This window comes from Rutilus rutilus (assembly GCF_951802725.1).
Source record: "Rutilus rutilus genome assembly, chromosome: 10".
In the NCBI taxonomy this organism is placed as follows: Eukaryota; Metazoa; Chordata; class Actinopteri; order Cypriniformes; family Leuciscidae; genus Rutilus; species Rutilus rutilus.
Window position 1 is genome coordinate 2567832 of NC_140215.1, and position 19019 is coordinate 2586850.

Genomic DNA, 19019 nt, shown 5'->3' on the forward strand with positions numbered 1-19019 from the left:
CTTAGATTTACTTTCATAAAACCTGCAGAAATCCTGTTAATTAGAAGAATCACCAAAATGCCACATAATGATTGAAAATATTGACAAATACTAACAGAATTAATTGGCAAAAAAAATCCAAATACAGAACAAAAAAGTTTTATTTTACAATGCAAATAAATAAAAAAAGCATATAAAAAGAGCTCACAGGAAAAAACATACATTGACTACAACATAATCAGTTATTAATATTCTGTTGGTTCTCTCGTGTTCTTTAAAAAAAAAAAAAATGATTCACAGCCTGGCCAAAAATGTCGGCATGTTCATTGCGTTATTATCACAAATAAAACAATCGACTCCAAGCACAACTATGCAATATGCTTATAAAATCTTATGAATAGTATTTAAATAAAGGGTGAAGATGTCCATTTTCCTAGGCTGGATATCACTTTTGGACATGGATATGTATGTAGATGTATTCACTAATTTGATGTCACATGAATATCTAATGTTTAATTTTTATGATGCACTTTGGTCATTTAGTTAAATATTGTTTGTTGTGCTTCATTTATCACCCCTTGAATCAAGCATGTCTCGTTTATTGTGTTTTATAGTGTGACTTTGGTCTTGGCGTGACTCAGTGCCCTTTATTTATTGTGGTTTAGTTAAGTGCTTGTGTCTTCAGTGAGTTTTAAATGAAAGATGCACTTCTGTATCTCAGTGTTTCCTGACTAATGGTGGGTTTAAAATGGTGCACCAAATATACAGTATTATTTACTGAAACTGTGAGAGTGTTTGACTTGAAAGCACCACACTTGTGTGTGTGTGTGTGTGTGTGTGTGTGTGTGTGTGTGTGTGTGTGTGTGTGTGTGTTTTCGACTGAATCTGATTGACTTTGTTCTATTTTTGTTGCATACTGAACACTATTTGTTTATTGAAATGACAACCCTGTACAGCTCGGTTTTGTCTCTGTCTTGGATTCTGTCAGAACGAGGAAAACTTTGAATTAACGCGTCTGATAAACTAACACAAATATAATTTTATCTGGAAGCAGACATACTCATAAACCAAAGTCAAAATCAGTTGTAGGATTTAGGCCACTAGGACCACGTTAAGACATTTGAGGATGAGGACTGATGATTATGTCATCATTTGTTGTGTTATATAACTTGAGTGTGTGTATTTGTGTGTGTGTTGAGTGTGTGTGTTTGTGTGTGTACATATATATATATATATATATATAAATATGTGTGTGTGTGTGTGTGCTGATTAAAAGAATTAACAAGATTAATCACTTATGTTTTTATAGGTTTTAAATATATTTTACAACGTAATCATTTCACATTTAATCTCCAAATTAATGTAGAAACAACACAAAGACAGAATATTTCAAATACTTGTTTAATGTCATCTTTTTATGAATGAAGGCCAGTATCACTGATACTGATATGTCTCTATGAAAATGACATTTTAAACATTTGTTATAGCCATTCAACATTACAGTGTTATTAAAAGCTATACTTTTATTTATTTATTATTATTTTAACATTTATAAGGCTTAAAAAAATAGAACAACTTTTAATTTAAGTGAACTTAAAACAATCCTTACATAAACCCATAATAAATGTCATATTTACCTGTGCCCTGTGAAATTGAATAAAGTTATCAAATGCATAAATTATAAATTAAATTTAGATTAATCCTTATTAAAGCTACAACAGTTGTTTAGTCAAGAGCAGTGAGTAATTTTCTCTGGTCCCTTTGTTCTTTGATTAACTTTACTGACAGAGAGCTTTATTGGCCGCTGTCCCTTTAAGAGCAGCCGCTGCTGACGGAGATGCGGATCTCACGCGCGTCTCATTCTCTCACAACTCTTCACGTTCATTTAAGACTTTATTTAACTCATTTAAGACTGCTCTTATGAGGATACTCAATGAAAGGGACATTTTGGCATTATGGTGTGGTGTGTGTTGTTCGTTCACGCGAGAGAGAACTCGATTCTGGCGCGTGTCTTTCTGTGCGTCGCGTTTAGTGTCACTACGTGACGCGCTTAATTGGTTTAAAAGCATTTGAATGAATAAGAGCGTGATCATATATTGTAATGCTAGCCAAAGGATGACGGTAAAAACGGATGCTGCATTAATTGCGTTAAATATTTTAACGCGTTAAACTGGACAGAAGTTAATCGCATGCGATTCTATATTCTATGAAATTAAAGCCACCCATTAAAGTCCCCCTGTAGTCAATAATTGTATCCTTTAAAACTCATCTTTGATCACCAAAATCATATACATATTTCAATGTTTTTTCCTTGAGAATTTTTTTTTGTCATGCCTTCAAATGGCATGAATGTAACTTGACACCCTTGCCTCATTTAGTATGCGTGGTTCTATGAATATGCAAATGAGCCCCGCCTCCACTCACTCACTCAGCTCAGAGATTCACTGGTTGACGATCACACGTTGATCTGATTGGTTACAAGGTAGTTTGTGACGTCAGAAACACCAGCGATTTCAAAGCGTGTTTTTGAGACTGTCTTTGGTTCACTGCAGTTTTAAGGAGAAAATACTCAGCAATGGTGTCGACTTATGAACTTACACATGGTTTGTCTTAAAGCAGATTAAAAACACCACATAGACATATAAACAACATTAAAAGCTGGATTTTTACCACAGGGCAACTTTAAGCAAACATTATTTTGGCCAGACAAGTAAAATTCAGTGTTTAGCCTGTAGGACAGACACAAAGAATAAATACAGCATATTGTGTAGTTGTGCTTGGAGTTGATTATTTTATTTGTGATAATAACGCAATGAAACATGACAAATAATGCCGACATCATTTTTATCCAGGCTGTCATACAAATAAATTATGAACACATGCAAAAACAAAACAGAACCAAGGGAATATTAATAACTGATTATGTTGTAGTCAATGTTTGCTTTTTGCTGTCAGATTTGAGTATTTCCCTCATGTTTAAAATGGTTTCATATTTTGGTGGTTTACTTGAACTTGTGTCATTAAAAACCAACATCCCCTTTTGGCCGCTACTGTATTCCTTCAACTCAATCTCAGCACAAACAGATTTAAGTGTTGATTTGTTTTTCTTATTTCATTTCGTCTTTTGTTTCAGTCTCCACTGGCATTAAGGCTTAATGTGCAGCTGGTGATCGGCGGGAGATTAAAGTTAGTGAGTTTTACTTTAATCTCAAGCAACTCAGACGGTACGTAATACAGACAGATATTCCTCAGCATAAAGCTTTAAACCTGAATGACAGGAGCTTTTAAAACCACGATCTGCATGATCTGCTCTCCTCAGACCTGGTTAATGCAAAATACATCTCTTACACACACCAGTGGAGGACAGTTATGATATCAATGTGTATTTCTCAATTCAAACAGCATCAACAAATGCATGTATAAACACACACACACCTGCAGGTCCCTTCATGCTCTACATTTAGATGCACTCAGTAAGTTTGAGTGAGTCTCATGAATGATTGAATGAAAGTCCTCGGACGTCTCCCTCGAGACCAGCCTGACCTTCATCCAGATAAACCTTTAATCTGCACAGCGCTCTCACATAATATCAGCTATTTTATTTTCTGCTGATCTTAAAAACTAAACATGGTGGCAAACTAACATGCGGAGATAGTGATCATACACCGCTCAAAAGTTCTGTGTCAGGAAGATTTGATCATGTTTTGAAGGAAGTCTCTTCTGCTTAATGCTGCATTTTTTTAATCAAAATTACAGTAAAAATAGTGAAATATTATTACAATTTACAATAACTGTTTTCTATGTTAATATATTGAAATGGTGATGCAAAGCTGAATTTTCAGCATCATTATATATATATATATATCATATATATATATATATATATACACACACACACACACACACACACACACACACACACATTTTCTTCAGGATCGTTTCATTAATAAAAAGTTCAAAAGAACAGCATATATTTGTCATAGAAATCTTTTTTACTTAAATTTTGATTAATTTAATGTGTCCTTGCTGAATAAAAGTGTTCATTTAAATGATTAAATGTAAGTATTTAGCTCTTAAGAATTACAGAATGAGTTCAAGGTTATAAAATTGACATTATCCGGTATATAAACGTCTTATTTCTATAATTCGGGACAGTTGTTGTCAAACCCCTTTCAAAAAAGTTTCAACTCTGTATTAAACTGTTAAGCTGAAGCTGCACGCAGTCAGAAACATGATGATGATGATAATGATGAGAACTCTTCCTCACCTTCACATCGATGGATGAGCGTCTGTGGCAGTGGTTGGACACTCCAGCCGTCTGATTCATGTCTTCTTCTTCTGTTTTCCAGCGGTGAATCTCTGGATCCTGATGAAGATGATCCGAGTGTGTGTGTTATCCAAGCGCTCCGAGTGTGTGTGTTATCCCAGCGCTCCGTCTCTGCTCTCCATCACAATCCAGCTGCGCGTCACTGATGCTCCAGATGCAGAAACATCTGTCTGTCGGAGCGCAAAATCACCAGAAACATCACTCTGCTGGATTAGGACAATGCGCTTAAAGGGTTAGTTCACCCAGAAAAGAAAATTCTGTCAATTCTGTTCTCTCTCTCAGTTTGTTCCAACCCTGTAAGACTTTCGTTCATCTTCAGAACACAAATGAAGATATTTTTGATGAAATCTGAGAGCTGGCTCACTCCTCCATAGGCTTCTAGGTAATCGATATCTGCCATCCCAGAAAAGTTAGTAAAGACATCGTTAAAATAGTCCAAGTGACTACAACCTTAAGTTTATCAAGTGACGAGTGCGCAAAAAAAAACAAAAATAATAACTTTATTCAAGTATTTTCATTCATTCGTAGTGTAACAGCGCAGCACTTCTGCATTGTACGTCAGAACGTAGGCTCACTATTGGCCGACGCTGGTCATGTGTGTGATGTATCAAAAAAAATATATATTCTTTTTAAATGTACTTAATTAAAATGAGTGAAAGCAACACATTTTGTTTCTACTTAATTTAATTGTGGCCAATCTACAGTAGTTCCGGAGGGGATATAGTGGGGAAATTATTTACACACCAGATATAATTTTTTATATTTTTTTTACTGTGAAAGTAAAGTAATAAAGTAAACTGTGACATGTTATACCCAAAACTTCTTCATACAGTGACTACCAGTGACAATTGATAAAAATTTGGGACGAAAAATTATTCAGACACTTTGTTTTGCTGAAGTGTTTTTTCTTTAATTGCTAATGCTCTTTTTACACACAGACTGAACAAAATGAAGCATTGCTTGGTGATTGGTTGAGCTAAACTGGTATTATCTAATTGTGTGGTTAAATTTAACAGCTGACAGGTATTCAACACATAATTCATGTGTGAGACAGTCTAACAGAAGGACGGACAAAACCAGTGAAATATCAACTGATTTGATCATATTTTATTACCATTTTCTAAACTATAGCGAATAAACTGAGATAATGTGAGAAATGTTGAAGGTGAATTTTAGTTTGACTGTACATACACACCACTCAAAGGTATTAAAGCACCATTTCCATGATAATAAACCCTGTAAGGGTTTACTAAACGCCTGATTTCAAAACAGGTTTCACAGAATGAGTTTTTAAGCTTTCGAATGACACCAAATTAATGATGATTACTAAAATATGTGATAGGAAAAAAAACAAAGAGCCGCTAGTGAGACAGTGACTTTCATCCTTTCCTATTATTAGTTTATTTTAAGGAACAAAACAGACGATTTGACTCCTAAGAATCTGAAGGATAAAACTGCACGTTACTGGTGTTTTGATGATCATCAGCCGGGCTTCGGCTCAGCTCTTCAGCGCAGATAAATATGCTTTAAGGATAAATGGTGGTAACACTTTATTTTACAGTGTCCTTGTTACATATGTGACATGTACTTACCATAGTAATAACAGTAAATTATGCATAATTACATGCAAATAGCCCTCAACCAAACCCTAATCCTACCCTAACCCTATAGTAGTTGCTTAATATTACTCAGTACTTAAATATATAACTACACTGTAACAATGACACCTTAAAATAATGGTTTATATAAATGAATACATTAATATTACATGTAATTATTGCATTTGACGAAAGTAAAGTGATTCACGTCACAGTTGATGGGGTTTTCCACTATACCTCATCATCTCTACGCACAGCTTAAGCCGCAGTAAACGAGCACTGTCACTGTAACACCTCTCGAGTGTTTCTCGAGTCTCGCAGCTGTCGGAGAGAACCGTTCTCTTCACTTCAGAGAAAACAGGAAGCTCTTGCTCAGCTTGTGGCTTGTGTTTTCATCTTGCTTCATTTCCACGTAAATTCATGTCATCATAAAGTTCAGTCACCTAATCTTCTCTAACAGAATGCAGATAATACAGTAATGGCCAACAGTGACGTCCGGAGGGGATATTTGTTTATGAGGAAAGAGCTAACACTGAACGCTGAACTACGGCTACAGGTTTTATTTTATTATGCAAAAATTAAAACAAATGCATATAAAAAGCATAATAAATTATCCATTGGTTCTGTCTTGTTTTTTTCATGTGCTCATAATTTCTTTAAATGACAGCCTGGATATACATTGTCATTTTTCATTGCGCATGACTCCAAGCATTATGCTTACAACATCTTTTTAAAAGATTTATGAAAAAAAATATGGTAACAATTTAGTTTAGGGTCCAATTCTCACTGTTAACTAGTTGATTATTAGCATGATATTGGCTGTTTATTAAAGCACATGTTAATGTCTTATTCTGCACGATCATATTCTGCACCCCTAAACTTAACAACTAACTATTAATAAGCAGTAATTAGGAGTTTATTGAATCAAAAGTTGTAGTTAATAGTGAGAATTGGACTCTAAAATAAAGTGTGACCAAAAAACGTAATAATGGGTGATGTTCATTTTCCTGACCGGACATCACTTTTGCCCACTACTGTGTATCTGAAAGAAGCAACTATTCTTAAACTAATATCTGAACATCTACACTCTAAAAAATGCTGTTGTTTCAACCCAAATTTGGGTCAAATATGGACAAACCCAAACGTGTGGTTAAAAATGTAATTAAAAAAATGTAACCTAACGGCTAGGTGTGTCCATATTTGACCCAAATTTGGGTTAAAACAACCCAGCATTTTAAAATGGTTTGATTTTTAATGACTTTTGAATGCTAGAATGTTTCCAGATGTTGTAAAAATGCTGGGGGTTTTTTCAACTCATGTTTGTGTCAAATATGACCAAATTCATCTGTTGGGTTTCAAAATATGTCGATATTTGACCCAAACATGGGTTGAAACAACCCAGCATTTGTGTGAATTAGACCTGCGTTATCATCTGAAAAAATGTTGCACTAAGAGCATCAATAAGCAAAGTAACAGCACATCAACAAAACGGGTTTGTTCTAACCACTTATGATCAATAACAATATGTTTGCCTCAATAAGCAATAACCACTGGAATCTTATCTTTTTTTTTTTTTTTTTTTGGGCATTTTGTGAACTTGAAGCCTTTATTGAAGCATTGAATGCAATGACGCTTTTGGATAAAAGCCACATGCATAAATGTTTATGCAATAAAAAAATTTGTAAGTACTTTTAACCCGTGAAAACTAGTTTAATCTCTTCTTATGATTTCCTGTTTTTCAAAAGTTTAACGTCAGGAAAGAGAGATAAAGTGAAGATTACCTGATAAAAGAGTTGAGTAAATTACATCCTCTTTCCACAATCTCACTCTATAGTTGAAAATAATAACTGAAATAACTTCGGCCGTCAGCTTCAGAACTTAGCACATTATTACACGCTGGAACCGACTACACATCCAGGCATAAAGGTACCTCACTTTCTTTTCTTTTCTCAGAGTGGTAATGTAACCGCTGCTGCTCTCAGCGCATATCAGTTATATGGTGTTGCATTATAGTCAAATATGAAGCGAAACTTTAGCCTTTGAGATTAAATGCTTTACAGGGATGATGATGAGGAGGGTGATGATGATGATGATGATTTTGCTCCTGACAGAATCTGTCCTGGCCTCTTATCAATTCAACTCCACAGGTAACTTAGAAAATAGATCACTTAAAAAAAATGATATTTGGGTTGTTGACAAATGGACAGATTTTAAGTTATTTATTTATTTGCACTTATCTTTAAAAATATAACTTTTCACAATTGGACATGCAGATTTAAGATTGATTGATTGTTTCTTATTTATTTGTAAATTTGCACATTTCTTTAAAAATAGATATTTGGGTTGTTGTAAAATGGACAGATTTTAAGTTATTTATTTATTTGCACATTCTTTAAAATATAATTTTTCGACAATTTGACATGCAGATTTAAGATTGATTTTTTTTTATGAATTTGCACATTTCTTTTAAAAATAGATATTTGGGTTGTTGTAAAAATGGACAGATTTTAAGTTATTTATTTATTTGTATTAATTTATTTATTCGCACATTTCTTTGAAAATAATAGATTTTTGGTTGTTTAATTTTTTTAGGTTAAATAGAAATGCTGAGATGCTTTTGATTTTGTGGAAAAAAAAACTGGTTGACATTCATTTATGTGTTCATTTATTTATTTATTTGCACTTTAAAAAAAAATATTTGGGTTGTTGACAAATGGCCAGATTTCTATTTATTTATTTATTTATTTAATTAATTAAAAATACATTTGGGATTTTTGACAAATGGTCACATTTTAAGTTATTTAATTATTTATTTGCACATTTCTTTAAAAATAGATATGATTTGGGTTGATTTAAATTATTTATTTAAGTTATTTATTCATTCATTTATTTATTTGCACATTTCTTTAAAATTAGATATCTGGGTTGTTGACAAATGGACGGATTTTAAGTTATTGATTGATTGATTTTTTATTTTTTTATTTGCACATTTCTTTAAAAATAGATATTAGGGTTGTTGACAAATGGACAGTTTTTTAAGTTGTTTATTTATTTGTATTTATTTATTTGCTCATTTGTTATGGGGTCGTTGATAAGTGGACAGATTGTGGAATAAATGGAGAAGCTGAGATGCTTTTTGGTTAATTGGCAAAGAAAAAGTTATTGTCCAAAATAAACTGATTGATCTATTTGTTTGTTTGAAGGGGATATTTGACTGAATATATGCATTCAGACAATCTTTCTCCTAACTGGGTTAAAAGGAGATGCTTTAAACTCTTTAAACTTTTTTTTTTTTTTTGTATTAACCTTTTTTTTGTATTAGTTGAGTGTAAAACCATGAAGAGAACAGTGAGAGTGAGAGCTGGAGAATCCCTGTATTTACCCTGCCCGGGTACAGACTACTATAACAGCTCGTGTGATTGGTGGAAAACCCTCAGCAGAACGAAGGAGGATGAGCAGATCGGGATGGAGGAGAGTGACCATGTGCATTACCACCAGTCTGGGTTATACATACTTGGGTTGACCCTGGACGACACGGGACGCTACATCGGACGCCGGTGATCACACACACACAAACACACACACACTTCACTCACCTGTCAATACACCTGCTCTAAAGCAAGATTCAAACTTTATTCACATGCATGTTGTTCCAAACCTGTATGATATTGTTAAATGTTGCAAATATAGTTTTCCATACTGTGAAAATATATCATACAGTATCATAACAGTATATATAGTGCATATGACTCAAGCACTACATACCAAGATATGACAGCCGAAATATACCAAGACTTATTATTTTGTGTTTGGCAGAAGAAGAAATAACCTTGTTCTGTTGCTCTATTAACATTTAATACACACTACTGTTCAAACATTTGGGGTCAGTAAGAGTCTCTTCTGCTCACCAAGGCTTCATTATTTTGTCACAAATACAGTAAAAATTGTGAAATATTATTAGAATTTAAAACATCTGTTTTTTTATGTGAATATAAAGTAAAATGTAATTTATTCCAGTGATCAAAGCTGCATTTTCAGCATCATTACTCCAGTCTTCAGTGTCACATGATCCTTCACAAATCACTCTAATATGATGATTTGCTGCTCAAGAAACATTTATGATTATCAGTGTTGAAACCAGTTCATATCTTTGTGGAAAACATGATACATTCTGTATTTTCCGGGATTCTTTGATGAATTGAAAGTTCAAAAGAACAGCATTTATTTGAAATATAAACCTTTTGTAACATTTTAAAATGTCTTTACTGTCACTTTTGATCAATTTAATGTGTCCTTGCTGAATAAAAGTAGCATATAATATTTTTCTTAGAAAAAAACAAGTGCTTTCAGTAAAATACAAGCTTCAAGTTTCTGCATTTAAACCTTAGAACACTGAGCATGAAGAGAAGAAATAATTTTCTGTAGTATTATTTGCTTTGTCCTTTAGGTGGTATGAAAAGGACAAATGTGATGAAAATGAAAATAACATTGTGGTTTATGAGGAGTTCCACACGGATCTCTTGTACTATTCCGTGCCAGAAGAAAAGCCGTCAACTCTCGAATGTCCAGTGTGTCAAGAACAGCAGGGCACGTACATCTGGTATAAGGTGTGTTGAGTTTGATGTTTGTGGGAAATTTGACAGCATGACTGCAATGTAGGAGTGAGCTAAAGTGAGGAGGTCAAGCTGATCTCATCATTTAATCTGATCAGGCTTTACACATGTGACGAATGTCCTGTTTTTCACTTAATAATTGTTTCATATTTATTCGGAAATATAACTAAACGGTGAATTCAGCTGTTCACTCGTATTGCTAATAATTTACTAAATGAAAACACTGAATGAAATTAAACGATAAAAAAAAAAAACTACAAAAATATATATTATTTACTATAAGCTGTTTTTCATCTGTTCATTTACGTCACATACTTGTTCCCTGAGGTCCACTTATAATATTGGTAAGATTTGTACATGAAAAACAGTAATAATTTAGAAACAAATCTGCTGTTTTTGAAAGCTCAGTTTAAAGGGGCGTGTCTCCTTTAAGACGTCATCATAAACACCCACTGTTCTGATTGGGTGACATCTTTGCATATGAAATGAGAATTACACGTGCAACTTTTGAAATTATAATGCTGCAATTTAACCGTGGAAAGTGGATTACACTTGTTTACATCTATTCTACTCCATCAAAGTTTCTTTTTAACAGTGTGTTCATGAATGCAATAGCCTATTATTGGCCCAATCTTTTCTCTTTGGCAGAATTTCTCCCTTATTCCAAACCAAGAGTTTAAAATTTTTATACGTATCCACGACTCTTCGAAAGAAAGCGAGGGTATTTACACCTGCGTTTGCACCTGGGAGCACAATGGGTTAAAATACAACACCTCTGGATCTCGCAGACTGACCATCACAGGTATATATTCCTCATTTTGGTCCTGTCCTCTGAGCTAGAAGTTCGTTTCTAACACACTAACTCTTGTTCATAGATCCGTCCCCCAGCAATCCTCCACAGTTTCAACTTCCCATCAATAACTCCATCGTGATCACTGATGTGGGTGAGGAATGGGTTCAAATCTCTTACCATCATAAATCACACTATTAAAAAAAAGGACGCCACTTTGCAACAAGGTTTCATTAATTAGTTAAGATGAACTAACAATGAACAATACTTCTATGGCATTTATTAATCTTGGTTTATGTTCATTTCAACATTTACTAATGCACTAATGCATTCACACGAACAAACAATTAACGTGTATTTTTATTAAATAACATTGACAGAGACTATTAAATGTTGTAAACAATATATTGCACACTGTTAGTTTCTGTTAGTTAATAAATTAACTAATGAGACCTTATTGCAAAGTGTTACCAAAAAGGTAAACATGGCTATGATTTTTTAAAACTATTATTAAACATTGTTTTTTCTCAAAATGTGAATATTATAAACAGTATTTTAAATATTTAAAAATAAAACCCTCAAAGGTTTTCATTCTAGCTTGTTTCTTATTTATTTTGAATTTCCTTTTATTTTTATATTTTTATATGCTAATTTTACTTTAATAAAATGACACAAGCACATATAGTCCAGTCATTTTACGAAAAAAAGTTGAACAAATTGCAACAGAAGCAAACTCAACTTATTTTGTATCCTCAATATGTCCTGAGTAAGGAAAAAAAAAAGCCCTGAAGAATCCCATTAGGGGAAAGTCTAAAAGTCACCCAAATATAGCCTATTCATACGCCTATTCATTCTTTTTCTTATGTGAATAGGGTAACAAATTTTATCTTTAGATATCACCATGAAAATTCAAGCAGAATCACTGAAGGAGAAAATCACATTTTTGAAGACACCATTATGGTGATCAGTGTTTGCTGTAGTTGGACCCTTAAATCATTAACTTTAGATTTTGTCAACTCTCAGGTGAACAAAGAGAAACATTGATCAGGTGGTGTTGGTTATGTTTTGACATGATCATAATTTGACCTGGATCGCTGAACTCATTTAGAGTCTAATCGCTGACTTAAATGTATATTGTTGATTACAGCATCACTGTGATTCTACAGCATAAGATCCAGAATTTTCTAAATAATCTAAAGCATTTCTTAACAGTTGTTCTGATAAAACAAAACATCAAGACATCAAGAATCAGTGTATGAATCTCAACAATGGTGACAAACAGAATATTCAATTAGGGAAAGGAAATTACTAAGACAATTCAGATCATAATTTATTCATACCGCAATGCATGATGGGAGTCATGAATGAGTTTTGATTGGTGGCACCCAGAATGCACTGCAACATGCTTTATTATTGTCACCATTGTTGAGATTCACAGGCTGATTATTGATGTCAGTGTGTCTAAATAAAGTCATTTTCAAAGTCTTTTGATCAGAACAACTTTTAAGAAATATTTGGATTATATTGAAAATGCTGCAAATCATTAGCTGTAGAATCACAGATCTGCTTGTATCAACAAGGTAGAAATAATTCTCTAAATGAGATTTGTGATTATGTCAAAACATAACCAACACCACCTGATCAATGTTTCTCTTTGTTCACCTGAGAGTTACAACTCAGATACAACAGTCAAACAAAATCTAAAATTAATGATTTAAGAGCCCAACTAAAGCAAACACTGATCACCATAACGGTGTCTCCTTCAGTGATTCTGCTTGTTAACATCAGGTGTCTTCAATAATGATCAATCACCACTCAATGAATCACTTAATTAGCTCGTTAACTTTAACACTCTTGAGTCTGGAGCCATATAAACTCCCAGGAGAGTTCATTTAACACTGGAGTTTTTGCTGTGTATGTGCTAATTTGCATAAATACCACAACAGGTCTAAACATTGGGTCTAGCCAGGTGAAAATGTCTTGTTGAATCTTGTTGATACATAACAGTAAAATACTTAATGTTAAGGTCTGAATGGAAGACATTTAGGCTACCCATGAGCATTAATACATAGAGGCAGGGAAGAAGTACTTTAGAAACCAGCCTTTATTATTAAAGCCTTTACCTGCCTCTATGTATTAATGCTCATGGGTAGCCTAAACGGGTTCCAAAAAACTTGTTATACATTTTTTGTTTGTCTTGATGTAAGTAATCAACTCAGTCATTTTCATTGTGATATCTAAAGGTTAACATTTTTACCCTATTCACATAAGAAAAAGAATGAATAGGCGTATGAATAGGCTATATTTGGGTCTTTTTCGAAACTTCCCCTAATGGGATTCTTCAGGGCTTTTTTTTTTCCTTACTCAGGACATATTGAGGATACAAAATCAGTTGAGTTTGCATCTGTTGCAATTTGTTCAAGGGTGACCCCCATTTTGGCTTAAAATGACTGGACTAATAAGGAAATGAAAAAAAAAAAAAAATTATATTGCTATTTAGGTTTAATACATTTTTATTCCAATTTAGTTTTTATTGATTTCCAGTTAATAATTTTAGTGCTTCAACTTCAACTTATTTCAGTTTATTGCCAAGGCAACAGTTCTAAATTTCATTTAGTTAAAGATTTTCCAATTTTCCATTTAATTTCAGCTTTATTTCAATTAACACAAATGTTCTTTAATATTTTTACTTTGCGATAATAATCCTGGAGGGTAGTTGAGAATCTGATGACATAAAATATATATTTTTTATTCATCATTATTTTATTATATATTATTTATTATGTTCACGACCCTAATTGTGTATTTCATTAAAAAAAATACAGTTTTCTCGACAACTCAAATATGTTTTGCGTGTTAAGTTGTCAAATAATTCATAATTATTTAATTTCCCACCTTGAGGTCCTTTTATAATGTTGGTGTGTTTTTATGCACCCAAAAGTTACAGCAAGTTTTCATATTAATGAACTCTGGAAAGATTTAATGTCAGTGTAAACTCTGAAAGCCCTGACTGCTCTTGTTTCTCAGGCACAGAACTGATCCTCGTATGTTCTGTCGTCTTTGTGTGCGATGACTGTCGTGTTGACTGGGAAAGGAATGAAACCAAACTGGATAAGTATGATGGATATAAGCAGGACAACAGGTTGATATCTTCTCCTACAATCTCGGCACAAACTACTTATAAATAAAGGGGTCATGACATTGATTTTAATATGTTCCTTGAGGTTCACTTATAATTAGGGATGTCCCGATACCAATACTGGCATCGGGGATCGGGCCAATACTGTCCTCATATACTCGTAGCTTACTCGTAGCCTAAAATTCGCCGATACCACGCACCGATACCATGTAGCCTACATTTTGCAAAACGAAACTGTTTTAGTTTTTCTAAATTTCATTTGACTCTGTGCCTATAGGGGTGGGTTGGGGATGGTGGCAATGTAGTATCTGGATATTTGCCGCGGGACGAGGGCTTCGATTACCTCTCTCTTTTTTGACCATACATGTGTTTGCACCCCTGCTAACGCTGGGATCCTTCTGAAGTCTGTGCAAAGATGCAATCCAGCTGTTTTAAACTGGACGCATCAAAGTAAACTTTCTTACACTCCTCCTCCATTTGTCCTGTTGTCGAGTGTGTGAAGTCCGTCAGAAACTGAACACACATCTTTATTCTGTATCAGTGTAGACAGCGTCAGTGATTATAATGTCTTCTGTTTGCTTTTGACACGACGCTCACTTCCAGTGTTGGCAAATGTCGGCCATTTAGCGACTGAATGCCAGTGGGCGCGGCCTATAGTACGAGTGGGCGGAGCCTATGCTGCGATCATGTAAAACAATGATGGTGTCTTGCTCTGGAGGCGGGCATATGCAAATGCATTTGATTCATCACAGATCCTGCAATATCAAAACCAGCCGTTTCTGGAGCTTGATTACATAAATGCTTTGTTTATAATGAGGAGGATGTTTTAAACTATGAAACTTGCAGGATGTTTTAATGGTACAAAGACCTCTTACATGGATCAAGGCAAATTTGATTTCTCATGTCATGACCCCTTTAAAAGTATAGTTGAGCCACAATATCAGAAAAGCATTGGCTTTAAATAATTAGACACATTCACCATAAACTGCTCTACTCTAGTTCTTGTTAATAGATTTCTGATATGAACAGCAAATTTTCTGATGAAAAATTAGTAATTGGTGCTTTTTTTCCCCCAGAGCTAAAGATGCCAGCATTCAGTCATTTTTGTATATTGCTAAAGTTTCTGAGTTGGACCTCCGTTCTGAGTTTCGCTGCATAACTGAAGACGATTATGAAGAGATTTTTGTATCAATCACTTTGAAAAGTCGAGGTGAGATCCTCTGATCCGATCTATGATGAATATAACTGAATTAAAAATGCATTATTTTACCAAATATTTGGGTGCTGTATATGTTTATGCTGTATATTGTAATGCCTCGTCTTGACTTACAATATAGAGCAAAGTTAATACTTGAATAAAATATTGCCAAGATCTCCAATTTAGTATTAATATTTTTATTTGCGTACATTTTATATTTATGTTCATTACATTTTGTCATTATAATATTTTGAATGCATGAATGTTAATATTAAGTCTTGTTTTGTTGTGCTGTTTTACTCAGGTTTGCATGTTCTCATGTTGTATTTCAGCATCAATGCTCCCTGTGATTCTGGCATGCATTTGCACATTTCTTCTCGTCCTGGTGCTCAGCGGAATAGTGAAGTGGTTTTCATTGGATCTGGTGCTGTTTTTAAGGGAAATTTTCATCAAGTTCAACAGGAAAGAGGGTAAAGAATAATATTTTATTACATTTTGAATATCATTTTATTAAAAGTTATACACATAATACAATTCTATTTATTAAAATGTATTATAATATTTATAAAGTCCTTTACAGTTTTTCACTAGTCAAGTAGTGGGACTGTGTTAGATATACGTATATGGGGATAAATACAAAAAAGAAAATGATTTATTACTCTTACTCAGTATATTTCTGTCTTGTTTTCCAGTACAAAAATCTGAACATTCTTAAATCAAGATACATATAAGTCCGGTTTTCTGAACAACATTTTTTGCTTAAAACAAGAAAAAATATCTGCCAATGGGGTCAGAAAAATAATCTTGTTTTCCCTTTGAATTAAGGTTGTTTTTTTCTGACCCCATTGGCAGAATTTTTGTTTGTTTTAGGAATAAACACTTTGATAAATTCTTTGGAAAACAATTTTTAAATATCTTATCATATATTTTGCTTTTCAAGTAAATATAAATATATGTAAATGTTTATATGTATCATTTGTGTGTGTGTGTGTGTGTAAATACTGTCATTAACACTTATGACTACAATGCAATGCAAAAATACAAATGCTCGTTTTGACAGATGGGAAGCTGTATGATGCTTATGTGATTTACAACTCGGATGAAACAACAAGCGAAACTGTGAGTGACTTTGTCAATGGATCTCTTCTAACAGTGCTGGAGAGCTACTATGGCTTTAAACTTTTTATTCACGGCAGAGACGGCCTACCTGGGGAAGGTACGCTTGTTGAACTTTTTCATATAAACATCTATCAGTGATATATTTTTTGATACGTTGTGTGATGAACATTGCAAAAAAATGTATTTCCTGTGCAAATATTTAAACATGCAAATCAAGATGCATGGAGAAGCGAAAGGACTGAAGATATTAAGTCTTTTTTTCTGAAAAATGCATCAAAATTAAGTGACTTCATGCTTTAAACAAGAAAAAATGTCTGCTATTAGCGTAAAAAACGTTTTCCCTTTAAATTAAGTTTTTTGACACCATTGGCAGCTATTTGATATGGTTTTAGGCATAAACGTAATTTCATAATTCCTGCCTTTTCATAAAACAAGACTTAATATCATAAAGTCCCCCCAATATATCTCTTAAAACTCATCTTTGATCCCCAAATGATGTATTTAAAAAAATGTCCTTGAAAATAAATTCTTCATGCCTTAAAATATCTTGAATGTAACTCGACACCCTTGCCTCATTTAGTATGCGTGGTTCTATGAATATGCAAATGAGCCCCACCTCCACTCACTCACTCAGCTCAGAGATCCACTGGTTGACGATCACACGTTGATCTGATTGGTTACAAGGTAGTTTGTGACGTCAGAAACACCAGCGATTTCAAAGCGTGTTTTTGAGACTGTCTTTGGTTCACTGCAGTTTTAAGGAGAAAATACTCAGCAATGGTGTCGACTTATGAATTTACACATGCTTTGTCTTAAAGCACATTAAAAACACCACATAGACATATAAACAACATTAAACGCTGGATTTTCACCACAGGGGGACTTTAATTTTGCTTCTCAAGTAAATATAAAGGAACAACATAATATTTTCGGCTGGTGCTTTTTGATGCATGTTTCTCAAAAGTTTTATGTTCCTTCCTGTGTCTTAACCAGATTGCATGAACCTGATTGAAACTAAGATACAGCTTAGTCGGAGGCTTATCATCATTTTAACACCAGGAGCAAGTAGCATATCTCCTACAGCTTATGATCTGCAAGTGGGGCTCCATCAGGCTCTGGTACAAGGAGAAACCGGTGTGATTCTCATCCAGCTGGGACAGATGCAAGACTACACACATCTGCCTCTCGGACTGCAACATCTCCTCTGCAAGAATAACCCTTTACTGTGGAGAGACGGCCAATCCTCACCAAACTCCAGGTTCTGGAAGAGAGTGCGATATAGGATGCCTGTTGCCTCATCCCATCAGAGGAGGAGTTTGAAAAAAAGTTTACCAGTTTAAATCAAGACATGCTTTTCAGGTTCAGGATTCACAAGCATTTTAAAGTGAAAATGAAAAATGAAAGTGAAAGTGAAAAAGTGAAAGTGAAAGTTCAAAAAAGTCTTGAGATAAATTCGCAAGTGTGCGATTCTTGAAATATATTTTCTTAGTAATATCTTATTTTTGTTTTGTTTTTTAAAATAGAATATTTGGTGAGGTCCCATATTTGACTAATTTTTGTAGACTTATTACTGACTTTTCAAATTCAACAAAAAGTCATGTCAGACATAATCATGACCATTGTTTGCATCATTGATCATTGGAGCACTCGTGCACATCCCTAGTAATATTTAAAGTTTGGTGTCGGTACAATTTTTTTAATGATTTTTAAGAGTCTCTCATCTCGCATTTATTTGATCTAAAATACTGTAAAAAAATGTGTACAATAATTACAGTTTAAAATAGTCTATAGTTTCTATGTGAATATATAATAAAGTGTCATTTATTCCTGTGATCAAAGCTGAATTTTCAGCATCATTACTCCAGTCTTCAGTGTCACATGATCCCTCAGAAATCATTCTAATATGATGATTTGCTGCTCAGGAAACATTTCTGATTATTATCAGTGTTGAAAACTGTTGCGCTGCTTCATATTTCAGTGGAAACTGTGATGCATTTTATTTTTCTGGATTCTTTGATGAATAGAAAGTTCAAAAGAACAGCATTTACTTGAAATAGACTCTTTTGTAACATTATAAAATGTCTTTGCTGTCACTTTTGATCCATTTAATGCTTCTTTGCTGAATAAAAGTATAAAAAAAAATGTGTGTTGTAGTGCTTAATTACAACAATTAATTTGAAACAACCCAATAAATTCATAAAACATTTTACCTTTGGGGATTTAAGACAATTTGGAGGTTTTCCTAACTTTAAGAAG

The 19019-nt window shown here is 33.7% G+C and overlaps 2 protein-coding genes across 2 annotated transcripts in view; one reads left to right on the plus strand and one right to left on the minus strand.

The window, feature by feature from the left end:
* Window positions 1-4506, minus strand: part of LOC311297915 (inactive dipeptidyl peptidase 10) — a 41533-nt gene extending 37027 nt beyond the window's left edge. The window contains exon 1 of the mRNA XM_084420388.1: window positions 4247-4506. Within this exon, the coding sequence (XP_084276514.1) occupies window positions 4247-4306 (60 nt within the window). The 5' untranslated portion in view covers window positions 4307-4506. The remainder of the gene's footprint in view (window positions 1-4246) is intronic.
* A 3276-nt stretch (window positions 4507-7782) lies between these two features.
* il1rl1 (interleukin 1 receptor-like 1) lies at window positions 7783-18889 on the plus strand. The gene is made up of 11 exons (XM_084420389.1): window positions 7783-7830; window positions 8016-8051; window positions 9227-9461; window positions 10352-10511; window positions 11166-11319; window positions 11393-11461; window positions 14335-14449; window positions 15523-15656; window positions 15977-16114; window positions 16705-16860; window positions 17757-18889. Exons 3-11 carry the CDS (start codon window positions 9241-9243, stop codon window positions 18101-18103), a joined length of 1494 nt encoding a protein of 497 aa, XP_084276515.1. The 5' UTR covers window positions 7783-7830; window positions 8016-8051; window positions 9227-9240; the 3' UTR covers window positions 18104-18889.
* The last annotated feature ends 130 nt before the right edge of the window (window positions 18890-19019 follow it).